The 20,457-nt window shown below is 35.1% G+C and overlaps 1 protein-coding gene and 1 long non-coding RNA gene across 6 annotated transcripts in view; one reads left to right on the top strand and one right to left on the bottom strand.

Annotated features, from left to right (window-relative positions):
* Window positions 1-20,457, top strand: part of LOC117979087 (uncharacterized) — a 132,090-nt gene that overhangs the window by 877 nt on the left and 110,756 nt on the right. Inside the window, exon 2 of the long non-coding RNA XR_004669729.3 lies at window positions 2,760-2,965. This is a non-coding gene — a long non-coding RNA (uncharacterized LOC117979087). The remainder of the gene's footprint in view (window positions 1-2,759; window positions 2,966-20,457) is intronic.
* Window positions 939-20,457, bottom strand: part of NT5C1B (5'-nucleotidase, cytosolic IB) — a 28,016-nt gene continuing 8,497 nt past the window's right edge. For 4 of the 5 annotated variants that reach the window (XM_008952344.4, XM_008952348.4, XM_008952346.4 and 1 more), the window contains 3 exons: window positions 15,659-15,781; window positions 15,070-15,254; window positions 939-3,058 (listed from right to left, as the gene is read on the bottom strand). In XM_008952344.4, coding sequence (XP_008950592.3) covers window positions 2,735-3,058; window positions 15,070-15,254; window positions 15,659-15,781 — 632 coding nt within the window. In that variant the 3' untranslated portion in view covers window positions 939-2,734. Of the gene's footprint in view, window positions 3,059-14,955; window positions 15,255-15,658; window positions 15,782-20,457 lie in introns of those variants that run through there. The other variant, XM_055108217.1, reaches the window with a different exon arrangement.

The following is a 20,457-nucleotide window of genomic DNA, read 5'->3' as shown; positions in this document are numbered from 1 at the left end:
TTGTTTTTCATAGATGAGACAAAGAATTAAGCAACATGAATCAGTTGGAAATAGAATGGTCGAGTAGTTCTCAAACTTAAATGCACATCAGACTCACCTGGAGGACTTGGGGTGGGGGTTCAGGGTGGGGGAATGAAACAAAACGAAAACAAAAAACCAGGGCCCCAGTATTAGGGTTTCTAATTCAATAGGTACAGGATGGGGCCTGATAATTTGCACTTCTAACAAGTTCCCAGGTGCTGCTGCTGCTGCAGATCTGGGAACCACACTTTGAGAACCACTGAACAAGACATTATGTCATTGGTCCCTATTAAAAAAAAGAAAGCCATCTTCAAATGATCTTGACACTGGCAGAGGTACAGTGGGAAAAGCTTGGACTTATTGTAAATATAGGCTTCTGAGCAGGCCATTTACAAATGCCTCCCTGCCCTCTCCATAGGACTATTACACACAACGATGGAAGGCAAAGTGCTTGGCTCACTGTAAAATGCCTCATTAATATCAGGGTTAGTGTCACAGGGACCCTTCTTCAAGCTACAAACTTCATAGCTGTAGACCAAGCTACTTTTAAAGACTCATTCGTTCGTCTGCCTCTCCATCCAATATGTGCCTGGCCCTGCCTGTTCCTTGTTAGAGCCACAGAGAAATGGGACACCATTTCTGCTCTCAGGGTGCTTACTTTCTGGAGCTGTGATCTCCCACTTCCCACCCTCCACCCATTGCAGGTTCTCCAGACAAGGAAAAAGAACCACAGCTTGTGTAGTTTGAGACAAACTCCCCAATAATTGTGATAATCCATCTTCCACTCCCTTACATTTGGGAAGGATGTAACATGCAACTAATAGTCAGAATACAAAGAAAAAGGGATGGATTCCAGGAGGTTTCTTATGAGTAATGAGAATGGAGCTCAGAGGTGGGAAAGAGCACTCTTACTGGGGATTATACAAGGCACCAGGAACAGGAATCATGAGAGGTGGTCCTACACCACCCTATCCCCAATTTGAAGCTGCTACTCAAACTCATTGATCCCCCAGCATATGTTTCCACTTTATTGTCCTTTCTACCCATCCACATCTTGCCCATCCATCAAAATCACAGGCTACCTCAAGTCTTTCTTTCCTGACCACTTCCAGCCTATAAAGATCTCTGCTCCCTTCATGTGTGACCCTCAGGGTCATGTGTGACCCTCACTGGCACTGAAGACAAACAGCCTTCTAGTATTGGCTGTTTGAGTTTGCACATTTGACTTCCTTGACCAGATTGTTAAGGTTTCAAGTTTCCTAGAGGATAGGATTGTGTCTGCGTACCTCTTGTGGTCTTTGCATGGGAGGACACCTACAAAATAGTAGGTACTCAGTGTCACATGTCATAGCTGATATATTTTGGACTGGTTTACATAAAATTAGGGAGCATCAGAAGATGTGTTTCAGCTGTGGTCTTCTCTCATCTAGAGCCAGGGGTGGAATACATATGTACAGGTGGAGTAGAGATGAAGGTGGAGGTAGAGAGAGCAGGAGAGGGTAGGAGGAAAAGAGGAGGGAGGAATCCTTAGACCTGCAGTGTAACTGCTGTGTAGTTTATGCATGGAACTTAATGAAACGATTAATCTGTACCAGATGGGTCCAAAGGCCATGAAATTAATAACTCTATTTGGAAGGGAGGAAAGAGACCTCATTATAACTTTTGAAGTAAGATTTGAATTTGAATCTAATTAGTCTTAACACTTATTAGCTCCATATCCTTAAACAAGCTACCTAATCTTTTTGAATCTTAGGCTCCTCATTGATAAAAAGGAAGGTAATAATAATACTATGTCACAAACATTTAATTTGATAAGAAAATGAAGTAACATGTGAAAATAACCAGGTCACTGTGCCTAACATATGATATATTTAATGACCAACCAATTTTTGTTGAAAACAAAACAAAAATCATGAGAGAATGACAATGAAGGGCCAGGATACTACACTTCATGTCACTTTTTGAAGTGGTAGCGTAGGGTCTTTTTTTTTTTTTTTCCATACAAATATGGATGTGCCAGCCTGCCAGGCCCAAAGCCGGAGACTTCAAATATGAAACTCTGTGGACCAGAGGCATTTAACCCACCAAATAATTTTCAGAGAACCTTTCTTAGGGGTTTCTGTTTAAGGCTTATCTTAGAAAGTACCCTGGAGGAACAACCAGATGATTTATTTCTAAATGAGCAGTATCAAAATTGTTATACTCATGCAGGTAGAGTGAAATTCTCATTTTGCTTTGGTTACAAAGCTAGCCATAGCAGTCACAGAATACAAAGCTCCAGTTTTCAAGAGTGTGCTTAACCATACTCCTTCTGCCTTTGAAGACACTATTCTACAATGCTGATGGGTAACAATTCATTGTTATCTACAAACATCCAAAAATGAGCAGTGCTTTATAAAACTAAGTAAGCTTCTAAAACAGTGCCTTAAGCATGCAAATATTCAAGTTCTAAACTTATCCTAAAGAGTCATCATTATGACTTACACAGAGATAGGTGTAATGGCATTCAACAGTATTGGCAGTTCAAAGAGAAGTAGTTTGATGGTAACTTGAGGGTTCAAAAGGTTTTCCAAAAAATCAGGAGAAAACCTTTCCAAAGAAGCAAAGTTTTAAGGTCCAATTTTCTGAAATACCTATCTAATTATCCTAGAGAGCCAAAAGAAGTGGCTTCTGTAACACCAGACTATCACCACTTTATTTCTCCTCCCTGCCCCTAACTACTGAATTTTTTATTAAAGCCATGAGCTGCGATGGAACCTAACCTCTGTGCCCCTTCAATGTGGAACATGTGGTCATCAAAGAAGATGTGGGGCCGGATCTTCACCAAGATGGGACTTTTGGGGGCTCCAGCAAGGAAAAGAGCTTCGTCTATCTCTAGACCCCAGCGTCGAAGGGTCTTCAGCACACGGGCGCCTGAACTGGCTGCACTCCTAGCTGTAACCAGGTAGGTCCTGATAGGACAAAGTAACCGTTCATTTTTGGCGTAGAACTTCTTTTGCAGTCTGCCTAAATCTTCCAGAAAGCCTTTTAGGGGACCCTGTAAAAGGAACATATATCACAGCTGTGATACAGTGAGCCAAAGAAAGTGAATGCTAAAAAGCAGAGACCTATATGATACGATACAATACAAAGGATATAATACAGCATGACATGCAGTGTTATGAAGCTGATGGCAAAATGCTAAAACTTGATAGGAATTTATGTGAATATGTTTTCTGATATAGAACCATCCTTGCATTCCTGGAATGTGCCTAAAATGACCATATTATTTAACATGTAAACCTATATACTTTAGGTATGAAAGAATGTTCAATAAATACTTAAGCCAGGACAACAGACATAAACTATCCATGGTAAGCTGGAATAGAGGGTCACTCTAAATAAACTCTAATTAGTTACCAAAGCACTACTCTTTTAATTTGCTTTTTGTGAATTGTGCATTTTAACTTTATGAAGTATATGCTTTTGTCTAGTTTAATGCTGTTTGGCTTGAATCTAACTGTGTCTTTCATTTTTAACCTTTCCAAACACTTAGTTTTAGTATCTCTTGTATAGAGCCTAGAATTGGATTTTGCTATGTGATACAACCTGAAAATCTTATTTTTTAAAACAATAGTTAAGTTTTTGTTCATTTACATTTATTCATATTACAAATATACTTGAGATTGTTTCTGTCTTATGGTTTTTATTGCATTTTCCATGTTTTAAAATTTTTAAAGGATTGTTCAATAATCTGTGTCTTTCTTCTTTGTAGTTGTGTATGGGTGGTTCTTCTGACATTTAAGAAGGTTTACATTATTTCCTTCTATAAATTACCTTTACAACTATAACCTTTTATAGTACCCTCAGTCCTCTATTTTAAAAAGAATCCCAGATCTATTATTCTTCATAACGAGAAATAATGAAAGCAGGGCATTTCTTCAGTGTCTCTGTAGTCCTCTATTTCTTCTCCACCATCTAATTTTAGTCATTTATTTACTTTTCCTTGGTGTTTCTTTTGCATTATTACATTTTGTTTTATTTCTTTTTATCAAGTTTACATTTCATCCTTTGATTGGCTATTGTAACTGAAAATTCCAGCATACTTCTTCCGTAGACCTTCTTTCCCCATATTTTTCCATTTTTTGTTAGTTACATAATTTGTACATCATACAAATTTGTTCATTTGTACAGTTGTTTTAGTTTTAATTCTATGGTTAAGTATATTATATGACCATTTGTGCCTTTGTGCTTCTAGTCCTCTGCATGTTGGCCGAAATTTGTCCTGTAGTACTGATTTTCTCAAAAACATCTTATGGTAATAATCCCTGAGAATATAGTATATTCTCAACTATATATCTATTTCCTCTGTCCTTGAATAAACTTTTGGCTAGATATAGAATCCATGATTTACATATAAGATTCTCCACAAGATCTTATAAGTAGTGTTCCACTGTCTTTTGCTTTTGAATGCTGCTCTTGAGAAGTTTGAGGGCCTCTTGATTGCCATGCCACCTCTTCCACCACTTATATGAGTAGGCAGCCCAGATAATTATTTCTTCATTTTGAAGCCCAGTAATTTCACTAGGCCATGTCTCAGTGATGGTCATTTTGATTCTATACCTCTGTCATACAATATGGGCTTTTAATCTTTAATATTTTAATCATTTAATATATATAAACATCTTTTGATAATTTAGCAGTTTTTAATTTATATTTTTACATTAATTTGCATCTTTATATTTAACATCAGTCCCCCTCCCCCAACATGATTTTAAAGTTTTTCTTCAGGGATTCTACTTAGGCATATGCTGGGTCTTCTTTACCTGTTATCTATTTCTGTCATTTTTCTATATGTAATTTTATTTTTAACAGTAACAGATGGGTAATAACTCTATTGGAAGGGAGGAAAGATTTACAGCATTCTATAACTTTCACATTTTATCGTCTCTTCCTTGACTATTGCATTTTTACTTTATGATCTTGCTTTAAGTCTTTAAAAGTCATGGCAAATGTTCAGTCATAATTATCTGTATTATGTCAACTTTTTCTTGTAAGAGCTCTTCATCTGTTATTTGATTTTTTTCTTTTTTAATCTGCCTTTTTCTCATAGTATCTTTGAATGTATTCAATGTCAGCTCTCTTTTTATTATTACTTATACTGAAGTAGACTGGTTTTTCTTGGGATAATTGGTGGGTTTCTAGGGGAAGGTCAAGGGTAGTATTTGGAGACTGACTTGTTTTCATGATTCAAAGGCTCCCTTCTTTGCTGTCATGGAAACAAACAGTTTTCTGTAAACATGACTTATTGTGTAACCATTTGCTTAAATTTTCTTTAAGATTGTATATCTTAGAAAAAAACAAGTAAATTTGCTTTCTCACGGTAAGAGGCCATACATATAGGTGAAAAAACTGGGACTGTTTTTATGACAAAAGCAGCAAACTCATAGTGACTGTTGGCAGGAACCACCCTCATTGCAGTTAGTCTTTAAAACACAGAGGGGCACAGTTTCCCTTGCTGTTTTTGGATGATTTCCAAATGGAAGAAACAGAGAATGCTGAGTTATGTCACCACATTCAAACCAAGTACCCATCTCATTCTCTTTTACTTCTATATTGGGGTATGTTTTATAATTTATATATTTGCACAGTAGTACAGCATATAATTTATCAATAAAAATATAACAATACTAGGGAAACTTACAAAAAGCAAATACTAGGGAGAGACTGTTCCTCCCACCCTAATAACAAGAAAACTCCAATCTAAAAAATAACTTTTCTTGAGCCCATCAAAGAGCTGAGATTGCAGGGTAACCACCTAGCATGAAAACTAGGGAAAAACAGTCATCTTCAAGAAGACATGGAGTGCAAGAACTGTGTACTTTTGGTAGAGTGTTGAAGAAAGTTATACCAGCTTCCATACAAGCAAGTACAAGCAATTCAAGTAATTTCAAAAAGACATTGACAAAGAACTGGGGTCCACCAATGAGAGAGCATAGAAGCCCTAGGATCCACAGGCACAAGAATTACACACTCTCTTTTAGGCTTTTCTCCATGGACTTCACTAGATGCTGATGACAAAGACTGCAGGCAGTGGGGTGATAGAATAAAGCCATCCTTGATGGCACAGGTGTGGAGGAGGGGAGCAGCTGCCACTGGGGGCAAAGACTAAAACTCCGCTTAGTTGCTTATACCCTCAGGAACAAAGAGCCTAGACTGCTAGAAGAGCTTCAAACAGTGTTATCCTTCAGGGCATGAGTAAAGATCCACTGTTACAGAAGAAAACATTCTAACTTTGGGAGGATAAGAGACTATCAAGGATTGGTACCATTAGATATTGGCTATCACTGGGGCATGGCAAGATCCAGGATGTTCATCCCTAAGCCCTAGGAAGATAGAAGAAATAGCTGGGAAGGGGTAAGAATGAGGAGACCTTCTCTGCAGCAGACACACAGGGAAGGCCTGCTGCTGAAAGTCGACTAGAAATCTTGAGAAAAACCCTCTGGTAAGCCAGTTTGCACCCTAAGAACAAAGTTGATACCAGACAAACTTGGATCCTGTGGTGCCATGAAGATAACCATAGCAACCACAAAACCTAAAACAACTTTAATACTTGATTTGATTGATTCAATCTATCACAATAATTGCTAGTCCCACAGTAAAACAGAACAAAACAAAATGAACAATCTACTTTTAGGAGAAATTAAAAGAACTAGACTTAGTAATGACCCAAGTGTCACAAATATAACAGAGGGAATTGAAAATAACTGTGATTAATATCTTTAAATGTCTACTTTAAAGGTGGATACCATACATGAGTAGACTAGCAATTTTGGCGAAGAGATTGAAATGAAAAGAGTTGAATGGAACTATATAAAGAGTGCCTAATGGATGTGTCAGTAGACTCAACACAGCTAAAGAAATAATGAGTGAACTTGAAGACAGGTCAATAGAAATTGCCCAAACTGAAAAGAGAAAGAGAAAAAAAGAGTGGGGAAAGAAGAGCAGAGCATTGAAATGCTGTGGGACACACACACACACACACACACACACACTCCCCTCTCATATTCAAACCAAAGGAAATATAGACAATTATGAAGGCAGCCAGACAAAAATAGACACATTACATACTAAGGACCAAAGATACAAAATTCATAACATTTGTCATCAAAATCTATACAAATGAGAAGACAATGGAAGAGCATCTTTAAAGTGCTGGGAGAAACACACAGTATACCCAGAATACTACATTCAGTAAAAATAAAATATTGTTTTAAAAACTAAATAAGAATAAAACTTTTTAGGCAAAGAAAAACAGAGATTCAGTACCAGTAGATTTGTACGACATGAAATGTTAAACAAAACAAAATAAAACAAAAGATCTCCTGGCAGAAGGAATATGATAACAGAGAAAAACCTGATCTACACAAAGAAAGGAAGATCTCTGAAAATGATTAAAAGGAATTTGAATATGAAATACATATTTTTGCCTCATCCTTATTTACTAGACGGTATTTAATTGCCAAAAACAGAAATAGTAGTGGAAAAGAAAAATAAACGTTGCAGTCCCCAGGTCACTAAGCTAAAGGGAAAAGTCAAGCCTGTAACAGCTTAGAGACAACCTGCCTCCCATTCTATTCAAAGTCACCCCATGCTCACTGAGATAACTACATATCTGATTGCCTCCTTTGGAGAGGCTAATCAGAAACTCAAACCCGCTTGGAGTCTTCCTACCTTTGCTTCAAGCTGTCCTGCCTTTCCAGACCGAACCAATGTTCATATTATATATGTTGATTAATATCTCATATCTCCCTTAAATGAATAAAACCAAACTGTGCTCTGACCACCTTGGTCACATGTCGTCAGATCCTCCTGAGGCTGTGCCATGCATGCGTATCCTCAACCTTGTCAAAATAAACTTTCTAAATTAACTGAGACCTGTTTCAGATTTTTGAGGTTCACAGTAGCAAAGTATAGAGAGTTTATAGCATAGATAAAATAAAAATATATGACAACTGTAGCACAAAACATGAGAGGGAGAGTTTGGCAGTTCGTTGTTGCAAGGTTCTTACAGTACATATGATGTTGTAGAGTATAACATTGACAATAGACTGTGATTACTTAAAGTTGTATATTGTAAACACTAGAGTAACTAATAAAAAATTTTAAATGAGTCATAAGCCAATAGTGGAGATAAAATGGAACGTAAAAACACACAATAAGTCTGTAAGTAAATAGGGGAAAAAAGAAAAGAAAAAGGGGACTAAGAACAGTTGGAACACAGAAAAAACATAGGAAGATAGTAGATTTTAATCCAACCAAAGCAATGATCACATTAAATTTAAATGTCCTAAAAATAGCAATTAAAACACAGGGATTGCCAGATTGTATAAAATAGCAGCACCAACTGTAATATCTATAAGAAAAATAAGTTAAATATAAACACAATTTAAATATAAAGACATAGATAAAAGTATAGAAAAATCATATCATACCAACATTAGCCCCCCCAAAAAAGCTGGAGTGATTATATGAGTATCAGATGAATATTACATAATGAAAAGATATTAATTAAGATTAAGACAATATAATAATCCTAAATATGTGGGCACCTAAAAACAGAGATTCAAAATACATGATACAAAACTGATAAAATTGAAAGGATAAATAGATAAATTCTCAAATATATTTGGAGACTTCAGCATTGCCTTCTCAATAGTACATAAAGCAAGTAGACAGAAAATTACTGACAATATAAAAAACCCAAGCAATATGACCTGAATTAATTTACATAATCTAATTGACATTTATAGAATACTTAATGACAACAGAATATTCTTTTCAAATACACATGACATATTCATCAAGATAGACCATATTCTGGGCATAAAACATACCACAACAAATTTAAATAATTGAGATACAAAATATGTTTTCTAATCACAACAGAGTTAAGCTTTGTTTCAACAATAGAAAGATACCTGAATAAACTCCAAATATATGATAATTAAATAACCTACTTCTAACCTATTTCCTTCAAAGAGGAAATTACAGAGAAATTTAAAAAATATATTTTGAATTGAATAAAAAAAATCATCTATCAAAATTTGTGGGATGCAACTACAGCAGTGTTTAGAGGAAAATTTATAGCATTAAGTGCTTATATTAGAAAAGAAGAGAGGTTTCAAATTAACAGTCTCAGCTTCCACATTTGAAAACTTAGGAACAGCTGGCTCAGGAAAATTGATTTACCTCTGGCCAAACTGACCAAGAAAAACAACAACAAAAAAGAAAAGACACAAATTACTAGTATCAGAAATAAAAGTGGGGACACATCACTAAGGATCCTACAAATGTTAAAAACATATTAATAAAACACTCTAAAAGTTTATGTCCATAAATTCAATTATTTAAATGAACAAATTCCTTGAAAAATGCAAGCTCATAAACAGAGAGAAGAAAAGAATGAGAAAAGGAAGAAAAAGAAAAATGGAAGTTCTATAGCTATCAAAATAATTGAATCAGTAGTTAAAAGCCTCCCAACAAAGAAAAAAGTCCAGACCCAGATGGCTTCTCTGAAAAATTCTACCAAACATTTTAAATAGTTTGTATCACATTTTATGAGGTTAGTACTACCCTGTTACTAAAGTCAGATTAAGATATTACAAGAGAAGAAAACTGTAGAGGATGAACATGAATACATAAATGAATAAATAATACAAAATATTAACAAATTGGATTCAGCGATATATGAAAAGGATAATACCACATGACCAACTTGAATTAATACCAACAATGCAAAGCTGCCTCAGCTTTTACAAATCCATTAATGTAATTTACATAACAACAGACTAAAGGAGAGAAACCACGTTTTTTCTCTAATAGATGCAAATCAGGCATTAGTCAAAATTCAACCTTCATTTATTATAAAAACTCCCAAAAAGCTAGAAAGAGAAGGTAACTCCCTCAACCTGACAAAAGGCATCTAGAAAAGACCAATGGATAACAGTTAAGAGTGAAAGATTGATGTCCCCCTAAGATCTGGGTATATGGCAAGGGTGTCCACCCTCATCACTGTTCTGAACATTGTACTGGATGTACTAGCAAGGTAAAAAGGCAAGAATGATAAATAACAGATATACAGCATGGAAACACAGAAATAAAACTGTCTTTAGTCACAGTCAGCATTATTGTTGACTTAGAAAATCTCAATCTACAAAATTGTTGCAAGAACTAACAAGGAAATTGAACAAGGTTGCAGAATACAAAAACCAATTGTGATTCTATGTATTAGCAATAAATAATTGGACAGTAAGGATTTTTAAAGTACCATTTATGATAGTACCAAAATATTACAAAATGCATAGGTATAAATAAAAAAATGTAATATCTGTGTGCTAAAACCTACAAAAGACTAAAAAAAATTTAAATGATCTAAGTAAATGAGGAGAGGAGAAATACCATGTCCATGGACAGAAAGACTTAATATTGTTAAGATATCTATTATCCCAAGATCTAGCTATAAATAAAATAAAAATAAAAAATTCTTGTAAAAAATTTTCCCCCAGAAATAAACTTCTTAAATCTATATGAAAGTGCAAGGGAATCAGACTGTACTCTCTCTCTCTTTCTCTCTGTATATATATATATATATATGTTCATTTTAACAAAGTTGAAGTATTCACACCACCTGGTCCTAAGAAATACTATAGCCAGGTGCAGTGGCTCATGCCTGTAATCCCAGCACTTTGGGAGGCTGAGGCGGGTCAGGAGTTTGAGACCAGCCTGGCCAATATGGTATTTTACTCTTTACTAAAAATACAAAAATTAACTGGGTGTGGTGGTGGGTGCCTATAGTCACAGCTACTCGGGCGGCTGAGGCAGGAGAATCTCTTGAACCTGGGAGGCGAAGGTTGCAGTGAGCCGAGATCATGCCATTGCATTCCAGACTGGGCGACAGAGCGAGACTCTGTCAAAAAAAAAAAAAAAAAAAAAGAACTACTATAAAACTACAATAATCAAGACAATGTAATATTGATAAAAGGATGAATATCTGTATTAAAGGAACAAGGCAGAAAGTCACCCTTTTCAACAAATAATGCTTGAACAATTAAGATATCCAGGAAATTAGGATAAGCAGGAAAAATGAACCACAACTTGTGCTTTGCACAAATACCATATTGACTCAAAATAGATGATAATCCTAAGTAAGAAACCTAAAACCATAAAATTTCTATATAAAAAGTCTGGAGATAATCCTTGTGGCCTTGGATTAGGCAAAGATTTCTTATATATGACATTAAAAGCACAATTTCTAAGAGAAAAAATTGATAAATCTGACTTCATCAAAATTATAAGTTTCTGCTCACTGAAAAGCACTGAAAGATGTTAGAATGAAAGACAAGCACAGGCTGAGAGAAGATATTTGTAAAACACACACCTGATAAAGGATGAGTATCCAAAACATATGAGGAACTCTCAGAAGTTGATAACAAACCAAAAACCCAATAAAATAAGGAAAATATTTGAACAGGTACTTCACCAAAGAAGATATGTGATGGAAAAAAGCACCGATAAGATGCTCAGTAACATTTGTCATTAAAGAAATGAAGCCAAAACTACAATGAGATAATTTTTTTATCAACACTAAAATTGCTTAAAGAAAGAAAGAAAAGAAAAATACTGAATACTACCAAAGGCCAGCAACAATGCAAAGCAACAAAATCATGCATTGCTTTTAGAGATGCAAAATGTTATGTCGTTTGGGAAAATAATTTGACTGTATCTCATCAAATAAAACATACACTATTTATCACATGACCTAGCAATTCCACTTCTAGGTATTTAAAAATGAAATGGAATCTTATATTTACACAGAAGTTTGTATTCAAATGTTTAAAAGTAGCTTCATTTATAAATGTCAAAGACTAGAAATGACCTACTCCTTCAACAGGTAAATGATAAAGAAAATGTGGTACATCCACAGAATAGAATACTACTCAGCAATAAAAAGGGGCCAAGTACTGATACATGCAATGACTTGCATTATGCTATGATAAATAAAAGAAGTCAGATTGCATTGTGTATGATTCCATTTATGTGACACCTGGAAAAGGCAAAACTATAGAAAAAGAAATCAGTGGTTGATGGGGTGTGGAGATAGGGTACTAGGATGACTCGAAAGGGGCATGAGGGAATTTAGTGATTTAATGAAACTGTTGAGTATGTATTTTTATGTTAGTGGTTATTTCACAATTATATATATTTGTTAAAACAAAATTATCCACTTAAAATTATAAATTTTACTCTATATAAATATACCTCAAAAATTCTGATACACACACACACACACACAAACATACACACACACACTTAGAGACCATTATTCCAGAATGGTGAGACAAGAGATAGGGATCAAATCAGGAGATATCAGTTACTTGTCACTGTACTACATTGGAGATTGGAGGCTCATAAACTACATTCGGACTTAAATTAATCCTTTCCAGCTGTCCCATTTGCTGGTGACTTTCAGACCTCTTCCATTTGACAAAATTAAGATACTGTCATGACCAAACCAACACCCTACTAGCAACATACTTGAATGTCTTCAGTAGGAGTTGTACCTCATACATTCTTTCTCATCAGTGGAACACACCCAGCAAGGCCTTCTGGCCTTTATGGAAAATCATCTTTTTCATGTAAAAAAATGGCATGTTTTTTAAACTGGCAGAAGTACTGCATAATAAAGGAAAGCATGTATACTAGAAATGTGTTGAGTATTCCTGCAATAAGTAGGGTTGGGATTCACAATTTTAATTGTTTAATGGGAGAAAAAGGCAATTTAAGGAGCAAAAATAAGTGAGAATACATAAAACTAGAAAGTTTCTGCAAAGCAAAGGAAACAACAGAGTGAAAGGGCACCCTATGGAATGGGAGAAAATATTTGCAAACTATACATCTGATAAGGGTTAATTTCTAAAATATGCAAGGAATTCTTACAACTCAACAGCAAAATAAAAACAAATTAAGCTGGTTAAAAATGGGCAAAGGACTTGAATAGACATTTCTCTAAAGAACACATACAAATGTCAATGGGTATATGAAAAGGTACTCAACACATTAATCATCAGAGAAATCCAAATAAAAACCACAATCCAATATCAAATTTTACCAGTCAAGAAGGTTATTATAGAAGACAAAACAAAACAAAGATACCAAATGCTGGGGGAGTATGTAGAGAATGTGGAACCCTTATACACTGTGGGCAGAAATGTAAAATGGTATAGCCGCTGTAGAAAACAGAATGGAAGTTTTTCCAAAAACTAAGAATAGAACAACTACCAAATGATTCAGTAATCCCACTGCTGAGTATATATCCAAAAGAAATGAAAGCAGGATCTGAAAGAGCTATGTAAACTGCAGTGTTTACTACAGCATTATTCACAATGGCCAATATTTGGAAATAACCCAAATGTCCATCATCAGGGGAATGGATAGAGAAAATGTGGGATAAGACACAACATAATATTAGTCAGCCTTTAAAAAGAAGGAAATACTACCATTTGTAACAAAATGGATGAGACCTGGAAGATCTGCTAAGATGAATAAATTCTAGAGATCTGCTGTACAATGTAGTGCCTATAGTTAACAATATGGTATTGTACACTTAAAAACTTGTTAAGTGGATAGATCTTATGCTAAGTATTCTTAGCAAAATACAAAAAAAATTTTAAAAGACAAGGAGAGTGCTGGATGTGTTTATTACCTTATTTGTAGTGACAGTATCATGAGTGTTATGTATATGTCCAAATTCATCAAAATGTATATATTAAATATGTGCAACTTTTAAAAATTAAGTATAACTCAATAAAGCTGAAAAAAAGAACAAAGTACAAAATGAGAAAAGAACTGAAAAATGTAAAATCTAAAAGAAATTTAGATTATTTACTTCAGATGGGAAAATACTACTTTAACATTTGTCTGGAAGTAATGCTTTCTTTGAAGTGTTTTTGTTTAAGTGTTCTTTTTATGGAGGATTTCCACATTTCAATAATGGTGAAAGGCTCTGAATTTCAGCAGAGTAGACTGATATAAAATATAACAAAGAATTTTCTTAATAGTAAGCTTTGTTAATACAGAACTTTATAACACTAGGTCAGGGTTTCCAAAGGAGCTATTTAGAAAGAGAATATGAAGTTGAACACACACTCCCATAGTTTAAATATTGCTTGCTTTAATGAGAGGTGACTAAGTAGAAAAACTTTTCAACTTTCAATTAGTCTATTCATACTTTTATGAATTTATATAAAAATAACAATATTTAAGTTTAACTTAAGTTCAGGAAGAACTGAGAAAAAGAACAATTAAATTTCTTGGGAAAATTGATAGAATAAAATTAAAAGACCTATCAGTTTAGATTCAGATTAAGTGACATTTTGATTTCAGATTTCCTTTTGTTCAAAAGTTATAGGTTCTGTTCATTTTCGACCTTGATTTTAACACTTCAGTTCATGGATGGATTGAAAGGTACTCAACAGCACTAATCCAAAACAATCTAAATAGTTTCAGTTTGATTACATATTCATAATTTGCACTTGTTTGAGGATCATTATTTGATTCAAGTTCTTAGTTGTGCATATTTTCTCAATTAAGCGATGCCTTTCTTGAGTTTGAAGTCAAGGACAGAGATTCAACAAATGCTTACTCTAATCTATTGGAAATGACCCTACTATTTTGAGAATTTATTATGTAGAAATGGCTTATTGATAAGCAGTATTTCCTGTTACTCCCAATTTGGAGAGGGCAGACTTCTTATCATGGGAAGATCATGCAAGTATTTCCAAAAGGATAGATAAAATAATGTTAAAATTAAAAATAAAGTTGTCAGCAGTGAATGCATCAAAGTGAGCCATTCATGAAAGAAAGAGAGAAAGCTCCAAAGATAAGACAGTAAGAAGGAGTGCCCTGCCTAGAATAACTTAAACATTCATCAGAATGGACCAATATTGATATTTATATATTAGAAAATAAATAAGTACATAAAAATTAATTAGCACTCATTGAACCTACCTGAGCAAGAGGCTTACTTTCACATAATGTATCATACTGGAAGAATTTGTCCAGCCCATGCTCCTTGGTAAAATGTTCAGACTCATCAGAGAAGAGGACAGCATCCCCATCAAAGGCTACACGGAGCTGAGTGTCACAGTAAGCCATGTCTTTGGCTCCATCAAACATTGTCGCAGAGGCAATACCTGATAGATCATGGAGACTGATTAATACTCTTCTCAGGTCCATGAGTTATAGTTTCTACCATTAAAAAAACCAAATTCTCCCAGACCTTATGTTTTCTCTCTAGCTATTACCTGATGGCTCAACTCCTCTTCACAACCACAGACCTCAGAACAGTTGTCTATGCACTGCCTCTGTTTCTATAGGGATGGAACATGTAAAATGGATTGTAGGACAATTACTGAGGATGTCCATTTCCAGGAAAGTCAAAGCTCTAAAGGACAGACTTAAGTATTGCCCCATGTGGAAAAACTTCAGAAGAATATCCAACAAGACCACAAGCCTCATAATCATATGCGAAACTTAATGTAAGTCACCATTAGTGTAAACCTCTTTATTAACTAGAGGAATAAAATCAGACTAATACCTTCTTGTATTGCCTCTTGCACTTTTTCAGAATCTGCAGCAATATACAAGTTGGTAAGATATGCCTTCAAATAGCCAATGGGGTTTTTTCCCCCGGTCAGACAGAAGCGGTCAATCAGTAAGCCTATGATCAGGCAAGAAAGACTTTGTTATGACAGAGATTAAAGACAAAATGCTGTAAATCCAAATAAAAGTTACCTTAGAGATAACTGAGTTTATTTGTAAATTCAACTGGCTTTATTTGTGAACCTAAAGGAAAGTTACCTTAGAAATAAACTTTAAAAATCATCTTATGGTACCAATATTTAAAATTCCTCAACTATTTTATGTAATAGTGGTTGTATTTGGTACATTACAGTTTATGGGCATAGTATATTCACATAGATCATGCCATTTTATTCTCACAAACATACTGAAGGTATTATTATCTTCATTACAGGAAAGGAAAGTTAGACATAAAGACTTATCTAACACACTGATTTAGATGCATAGAGCAGACTTGAGCCCAAGTGTTTGACTCTTGTCTAGGCTAGAACAGGGTACTTTTTCTTGAACTACAGCCTCCTCACTAACTGTAAAGGTCTATTAAGATGTGGCTCTCAAGATCGCGCCACTGCACTCCAGCCTGGTGAAAGAGCAAGACTCTGTCTCAAAAAAAAAAAGAAAAGGCTCTATCTCAAAACCATACAATTACATGGAAAGTAAACAACCAACCTGCTCCTGAATGAATTTTGGGTAAACAATGAAATTAAGGCAGAAATCAAGAAATTATTTGAAGCTAATGATAATAAAGATACAACATACCAGAATCTCTGGGACATAGCTAAAACACTGTCAAGAGGGGAGTTTATAGCACGAAACACCTTCATTGAAAGTTAGAAAGATCACAAATTAACAACATAACATCACACCTAGAGGAACTAGAAAAAAAAAGAAAGAAAAAAACTAACCTTAGAGCTAACGGAAGAAATAACCATAATCAGAGCTGAACTGAATGAAATTGAGATGTGAAAAAATATACAAAAGATCAAAAAACCAAAAGTTTGTTATTTGAAAGAACAAATAAGATTGATAGACTGCTAGCTAGACTAACAAAGAAAAAAAGAGAGAAAAATCCAAATAAACACAATCAGAAATGACACAAGTGACATTACTACCAACCCCACAGAAATAGTAAAACAAAACAAAAACCCCTCAGAGATTGTTACAGACACCTCTATGCATAGAAACTAGAAAACCTAGAAGAAATAGATAAATTCCTAGAAAAATATAACCTCCCAAGATTGAACCAGGAAGAAACTGAAACCCTGAACTGACCAATAACAAGTTTCTAAATTGAATCAGTAATAAAAAACCTATCAACCATAAACAGCCCTGGACCAGATGGATCCTCAGCCAAATTCTACCAGACATATAAGAAGAACTGGTATGAATCCTACTGAAACTATTGTAAAAATTATGCAGGAGGGACTCCTCCCTGACTCATTTTATGAGGTCAACATAACTCTGATACCAAAACCTGGCAGAGACACAGAAAAAAGAAAACTTCAGGCCAATATCCCTGATGAACACAGATGCAAAAGTCCTCAACAAAATACTACCAAACCCAATCCAGCAGCACATCAAAAAGCTAGTCTACCGTGATCAAGTAGGCTTTATTCCTAGGACGCATAGTTGGTTCAACATACACAAATCAATAAATGTGATTCATCAAATAAAAGTAAAAAGAACTAAAAGTAAAAACTATATGATAATCTCAATAGATGCAAAAAAGGCTGTCAATAAAATTTAACATCCTTTCATGTTAATCCCCTCCCCAAAAAAACCCTCAGCATTAAAGGAACATACTTCAAAATAATAAGAGCCATCTATGACAAACCCAGAGCCAACATCATACTGAGTGGGCAAAAGCTAGAAGAACTGCAATAAGACAAGGATGCCCACTCTCATCATTTGTATTCAATGTAGTCCTTGAAGTCCTAGCCAGAGCAGTCAGGCAAGAGAATGACAAAAGACATTAAAATAGAAAGAGAGGAAATCAGATTATCTCTACTGGAAGATGATATGATTTTTCACCTAGAAAATGCCATAGTTTCTGCCCCAAAGTTCCTAGCTCTGATAATAACTTCAGCAGTTTCAGGATACAAAATTAATATGCAAAATCAGTAGCATTTCTATATACCAACAATGTTCAAGCTAAAAGCCAAATCAAGAATGCAATCCCATTTGCAATCACCACACACAAAAATAAAATACTTAGGAATACAGCTATCCATGGAGGTGAAAAATCTCTACAAGGATTACAAAACACTGCTGAAAAAAAATCAAAGACAGCACAAACAAATGGAAAAACATCCCATGATCATGAATAGGAAGAATCAATATTGTTAAAATGGCCATACTGCCCAAAGCAATTTACAGATTCAATGCTATTCCTATCAAACTACCAATGACATTTTTCACAGAATTAGAAAAAACTACTTGGAAATTCACATGGAATCAAAAAAGAGCTGGAATAGCCAAAGCAAACCTTAGCAAAAAGAACAAAGCTGGAGGCATTATATAACCAAACTTCAAACTATACTACAAAGATACAATAACTAAAACAGCATGGTGCCAGTATAAAAACAGACACATAGACCAATGGAACAGGTTAGAAAACCCAGAAATAAAGCCACACACCTACAACCATCTGATCTTCAACCAAGTCAAGAAAAACATGCAATGGGGAAAGGACTCTGTATTCAATAAATGGTGCTGGGATAACTGGCTAGCTATATGCCAAAGATTGAAATGGGACCCCTTTCTTTCACCAGATACTAAAATTAACTCAAGATGGATTAAAGACTTAAACATAAAACTCAAAGCCCAAGCCCTAGAGGAAAACCTAGGAAATACCATTCTGGACAGGCTCTGGCAAAGATTTCATGATGAAGACACCAAAAGCAATTGCAACAACAAGAAAAAATTGACAAATGGGAGCTAATTAAACTAAAGAGCTTCTGCATAGCAAAAGAAACTATCAACAGAGTAAACAGACAGCCTATAAAATGGAAGAAAATATTTTCAAACTATGCATTTAACAAAGGTCAAAAATCCAGAATTTGTGAGGTATTTAAACAGATTAACAAGCAGAAACAAACTTCGTTAAAAAATGGGCAAATGACATGAATAGACACTTCTCAAAAGAAGACATACATGCAGCCAACAAGCCTATGAAAAAAATGCTTAACCTCACTAATCATTAGAGAAAATCAAATCAAAACCACAATGAGATTATCATCTCATACCAGTCAGAATGGCTATTATTAAAAAGTTAAAAAATGACCTGCTGGTGAGGTTGTGGTTAAAAACGAATACTTATATGCTGCTTTTGGGGGTGTAAAATAGTTCAGCTGGTGTGGAAAGCAGATTGCAGATTTCTCAACGAATTTTAAATAGAATTATCATTTGACCCAGCAATCCCATTGCTGGGTATATACCCAGAGGAATATAAATTGTTCTACCATAAGAATATATGCCTGGCAGGGCATGGTGGCTCACGCCTGTAATCCCAGCAGTTTGGGAGGCCAAGGCGGGCAGATCATCTGAGGTCGGGAGTTTGAGACTGGCCAGATCAACGTGGGGAAACCCTGCCTCTACTAAAAAAATACAAAATTAGTCGGGCGTGGTGGCACATGCCTGTAATCCCAGCTACTCTGGAGGCTGAGGCAGGAGAATCACTTGAACCTGGGAGGCAGAGGTTGCCGTGAGCCGAGATAGCGCTATTGCACTCCAGCCTGGGCAACAAGAGCAAAATTCCGTCTCAAAAAAAACAAAAAGAATATATGCACACATATCTTCATTGCAGGACCATTCACAATAGCAAAGACATGTAATCAACCTAAATGCCGCACATTGATGATAGACTGGATAAACAAAATGTAGTGCATATATACCATGGAACACAACCATAAAGAAGAATGAGATCATCTTTTTTGAAGCAACATGGATGGAGCTGGAGGCTATTATCCTAAGTGAATTAATGCAGCAACAGAAAACCAGATACCACATGTTCTCACTTATAAGTGGGAGCTAAACATTGAGTACACATGCACACAAAGAAGGGAGCAATAGACATAGGGCCTACTTGAGGGTGGAGGGTGGGAGGCGGATGAGGATTGAAAAACTACCTATTGGGTAATATGCTTATTACCTAGGTAATGAAGTAATCTCTACACCAAACCCTCATGACATGTGATTTAGCCATATAACAGTGAATTATCATCATTAAACATTAATATAACATCAAATGCTTTTTTAAATCAGTAACAATTACAAAAAAACACTGGCTGTTTGTAAGAGGTTTATAAAATATGCACCTTCATATACTACGGGTAAAAGTGTACATTGGTACAAGCTGTCTAGAAAGTGATTTGATGATATGCAATATGTATCAAGAGCTTTTAACCGGTTTGTACCTTTTGACCTAAGATTCCTTTTTTTTTAAAAAAGGAATATTCTGAAATTCTGATAACGATTTCTACAGAAAGGTCTCAGTTTAGGGTTATTTATAAAAGCAAAACATGTTCAACAATGTGACAGTAGTTATATAAAGCATAGGATTATTCATATGATAAAATATCATTCAGAGGTTTTTTTTTTTTAGATATATGATAAACTGGGTAGCTGCACATGATATAAAGCAGAATACTGTGTCTAGTTAGTTGTTTGTCATCTGTATGGACCAAGAGAGTAGGTCAGGTCCATTAACTATCTTGGTGGAAGTATCTGCTTTGGTATTAGAAAATGCTCTCATTT

Source organism: Pan paniscus, chromosome 12, assembly GCF_029289425.2.
Source record: "Pan paniscus chromosome 12, NHGRI_mPanPan1-v2.0_pri, whole genome shotgun sequence".
NCBI lineage: Eukaryota > Metazoa > Chordata > Mammalia > Primates > Hominidae > Pan > Pan paniscus.
The sequence above is the reverse complement of the archived record's forward strand: the minus strand, read 5'-3'. Positions and strand labels throughout refer to the sequence as shown.